The sequence below is a fragment of the Onychomys torridus genome, chromosome 4 (genome assembly GCF_903995425.1).
Source record: "Onychomys torridus chromosome 4, mOncTor1.1, whole genome shotgun sequence".
NCBI lineage: Eukaryota > Metazoa > Chordata > Mammalia > Rodentia > Cricetidae > Onychomys > Onychomys torridus.
In genome coordinates, this window is record NC_050446.1 from 136762585 (window position 1) to 136767216 (window position 4632).

Sequence of the window (4632 nt, forward strand, 5' to 3'; positions counted from 1 at the left end):
TTGCCAGGATAGGCAGGTGTGAGATAAAGCTCCTGGTCCCGCCTGACTACAGCTCCCACAATGCCCAAGAAGGAAGCAACCAAAACACACACACACACACACACACACACACACACACACACACACACACACACACCACACCTGGGTGCCATGAACATTTATTTGATGGTGCAGATGACAAGGCTTTAGGACAGTGGTTCTCAAACTACAGATCACAACCAATTTGGGGGTTGAATGGCCTTTTCACAATGGTCGCCTAAGACCATCAGAAAATATACATATTTGTACTACAATTCATAATTGTAGCAAAATTATAGTTACGAAGTAGCAAAGACAATAATTTTATAGTTGGAGGTCACCTCAACATGAGGAACTGTACTAGGAAGGTTGAGAACCACTGCTCGAGGAAAATGATGCTGGTGATGATGATGATGGTGAAGTTGATGGTAGTAATGATGGTGATGGTAAAGATGGCGATGGTGTCGGGACTGCTGCTCGGCAGAATGGCGGTAATGGCTATGACAGTGGCAGTGGTAGTCAGGATGTCTACCTAATCCTAATCACTTTCTGTGACCTCACTGGAGCTGCTTCAGTTGCTCCATTCACATCTCTTTGTATAAGTCCATTAGAATTCTACAAACTGAGAGGGTCTCAGTCTCAGAGCCTCCCCAGCATCATGACATCATATGAACCAGCAGCTCACAGGCCACAGCAGGTCCTGCGTAAGCATTCCAGGAAGAATCAGTTCTTGGACTTTGGGTTCCCACCTTCTGTTTTGCCCTGATAAGATCACTGACAGGTGCTGGTGATTGGTTGGTGTGCCTGGTGTTTCACTTACCTGACTAATTAATTATTTTTAATGCTAGTAGCAACTATGACTAGTTGCTTGTCCCTTTCCAGGCTGCTGTGCTAAAGGCAGATGTCTGAGCCTCAGATAGTTTGCATCTGAGGAAGACAAGACTGGAAAGCCTGACCATCAGACCTTGGGCTCTTCCTACAAAATTCAGAGCCAGCTTAGACTCCTTCTAGCCAGAGTCTGAGGACTATTATAGGTGGCACTTTTTTTACCTGCATTGGTGTTTTGCCTACATGTCTGTCTATGTGAGGGTGCCAGATCCCGTGGAACAGGATTTAAAGACAGTTGTGAGCTGCCATGTGGGTGCTGGGAATTGAACCTAGGTTCTTGGAAGAGCAGCCAGTGCTCTTAACATCTGGGCCATCTCTCCAGCCCATAAGTGGCACTTTTTTTTAGTTTGTTTGTTTTTGTTTTTGTTTTTCGAGACAGGGTTTCTCTGTGTGGCTTTGCGCCTTTCCTGGAACTCACTTGGTAGACCAGGCTGGCCTCTAACTCACAGAGATCCGCCTGGCTCTGCCTCCCAAGTGCTGGGACTAAAGGCGTGCACCACTACCGCCTGGCTGTAAGTGGCACTTTTAATACTTCATTTTTTTTGTCCATATAATTGTTTATTGAGGTAAACTACTCCTTAGCCCACATATTCATGCTTCATAGTTCAGGAACACAGATCAGCAATGAAATTCTATCGAGTGCAATCCAAAGAATTCTGTACATTCTGAAGTCACTTCGCACTCTGGAAGATACCAGCCCTCCCCATCTCTTCAAAGTCTTTCATGGAGTCATAATGCCTGTAGAAATCTGCATATGCCTTCTTTCTAGGTTCAGCCACGCCAAACTTATAGGAATCGGCAACTCCCAGGGCCATAACAAATGCGCCAACAATGTGAATCCGAAGGTGCTTGGCCAGAAGACCATGCATCTGAGGTTTTGGCAACGTACTGGAACTCATGGTAGTGGATGTCCTCTACACCAGTGTCCTTCCTGGTCCTTGCAGAAATGGAGAGCCTTGCGGCAGCACGCAGGTGCATGAATCCACCTACTTCATTGTTTTCTAATGCTCATTGGTAGCATGATGAAACACAGTGGTGTTTATAACCTGCAAGCTTACTCCTTGCTAATTCTAAGAACTTTTTATAGGTTGCCTGGGATCTTCTGCATGAGAAGAGGAATAATTTTATTTCTTCCTTTCTTTTTCTTTAATTTATTTATTATGTATATACAGTGTTCTGCCTGCATGTATGCCTGCAGGCCAGAAAAGGGAGCCAGATCTCATTCTAGATGGTTGTGAGCCACCATGTGGTTGCTGGGAGTTGAACTCAGGACCTCTGGAAGAGCAGCCAGTGCTCTTAATCTCTGAGCCATCTCTCCAGCCCCTATTTCTTCCTTTCTTATCTGCGTGGGTTTTGTTTCTTTTTCTTACCTTATTACACCAGATGGGACTTATATGATGTTGGAATGAGGGGGCTGTCTCTGTACATCCCTTACTGAATCAGGAAATGTTCAGCCCATCTTAATTAAGTTATTTGTCTTATGTGGATGCCCCTTACCAGGTCAAAACACTCCCTTTCATTCCTAGCTTGCTGATAGGTTTTTGTTTTTGTTTTCGTTTTTTTGTTTTTTGTTTTTGTTTTTGTTTTTAAATCATGCCTGGATGTTGAATTTTGCCAAATACCTTTTTTGCTTTATCTATATAATCCTAAACTTTTTTCTGCTTGTTAATCTGATGAATCATACTGACTGATTTTCATACTATTTATTTATCTGTTTATTTACCTGTTGATGTGAATATATGCATGTGTGTATAGGTGCCCATGGGAACCAGAAGAAGATGTCAGATTCCATTGAGCTGAAGTTATAGGCAATTATAAGCTGCCAGACATGGGTGCTGGGAACCAAACTCTGAAAAAGCAGCAGTTCTCTTAGCCACTGACCCATCTCTATAGCCCCAATTTTCAGATTGTGAACCAGCTACATGTCATGTTTTCCCAGCCAGTCATAATAATATTGCCCTTTACATATTATAGCTTGAGTTTGTATGCCAACAATCTTCTTCATACTTTTGCATCTGTGATACTTGGTCATGATTCTGATGGCTGGAAGGTCCAACAGAAAGATCCAGCCTCCAGCAAAGACCCCTGGCTGTATTACAACCCAGTGGAGAAGAAGAAAGAGAAGAGGCCACATACAGAAGGGGCTGTGCATGTAGATAGCCTGTTTTAGCACAGTGTGTTCTTGTGAGTACTAAGTCACATGAGAGTTACAAGAATCCCTCCTAAGGGACTCCACAGTCTCATCACCTCCACTAGAATCGGTTCCACTACATTGGGGGCAAGCTTCAACATGATGGGTGTGGAAGAGCAAGACACATTCAAGCAATGGACCCACACACTTGCCATCCCACAGAAAACCCTGTCCAAGGCCATGTGGCTCCAGCCTGGTGCCCTGAGGCTAAGCTGTGAGTAACAGGGGAGCAGCAGATGATGGAACTCATAGCTCCATTCATGCTGTTTTTAGTGTTCATCATCCCAAATATGTAGCTCCTCCTATGCTTTTACATCTCTGGTTGCCTTTTGTCTTTCTATGGCTTTTACTTAACCATGGTAGGCAGAATGCATGCCCATCCCATCTGACTGAACTAGGGTCCTACAGCTCTTCTTTTGACAGTGTGTTTTGCTTGTTATTGTTTTCTTAATAGTTAGTTCCAGCTTTGCTCTGGTCTGTTTGCACCCCACACTCCCTCATTCATATATAGAGATTTAATCTCAAATCAATAATGTTGCAGGTAGGACCTTTGGGAGGTGGCAAGATCCTGAGAACAGAACCTCCCGAGGTAACATCAGGAGCCTTAGCCTATCCTCTCATTTAGTGAAGGCATGTGAAAGGTACTACTGATATGAATACATCTTAGCAGTTACCCCATTATCTGGTGCCTTGGTTTGGGGCTCCCCAGTCTCTGAACTATATGCAACAAATTTGTTGTTTATAAATTACCTCGTCTAAGACATTTCATCACAGTGTCCTAAATAGACGGAGACCCTGTGTCCCCAAGAACTTAAACATGGCACATTCGGATTCCAATCAGAGTCCACCTTTCTGGCCCTGTGATCTCTCTCAGGTTAAGGATGCACTTTGTGTGGTGGGAACTAAGTGAATAAACGCTTGACAATCACTTGACATTTAAAAGTGTCAAATAAATGCTAGTTACCGCTCCGAGCTGGGGCTTGTGCTGGAACACTAGACAAAACATCAAGTCATGGTCTAATAAGGGGTTCCCAGGGAGCCACATGTACCAGGCCGATGCCTTCTGCTGCCTCAGAGGAAAAGATGCCAACGCTGAAAGATTTCTGATTGCTGGGATAGGCTCTGAGAGGGGCTCTAGAATTCAGCTTATCTATGCAGGGGTCTTCTAAGGATGCCTGCATGGCAAAGCGTAAGAACTTCATTGGCTGCTGAGTCACTGGGGCCCCAGGAAAGATGCTCCAACTCTAGCTGGCTGCACCATGGAGAAACACTCATCCCACCAAGGCAGAAAGCTGGTGTGCTGTGTAAACAGAGTCTGCCAAAATCCTTAAGTAATTCTGCCCACTGATGGCATGGACTAGGGCTAAGATCATCCAGGGTTGGAACTGGCATTGGAGCAAGTCCAAGTCACACATTAACCTTGACAAGGAAAAGATGGATAGATGACTCAAAGGTTCCGTAGAGAGGGGAGGATGGGAAGACTGGAGGAAGCTGAGGCAGAAGATGGAGGACACCCTCACTCCATCTTCCAGGCC

The 4632-nt window shown here is 44.7% G+C and overlaps 1 protein-coding gene across 1 annotated transcript; it reads right to left on the reverse strand.

Moving 5' to 3' along the window:
• Positions 1-1556: 1556 nt before the first annotated feature.
• On the reverse strand, positions 1557-1805 carry LOC118581283 (cytochrome c oxidase subunit 6C-2-like). The gene has a single exon (XM_036183302.1). The coding sequence runs from the start codon at positions 1803-1805 to the stop codon at positions 1578-1580; it is 228 nt and encodes a 75-aa protein (XP_036039195.1). The 3' UTR covers positions 1557-1577.
• Positions 1806-4632: the final 2827 nt, after the last annotated feature.

Coding starts and splice junctions, on each gene's coding strand:
- LOC118581283 (XM_036183302.1), bottom strand. CDS start 1,805: ATGAGTTCCAGTACGTTGCCAAAACCTCAGATGCATGGTCTTCTGGCC.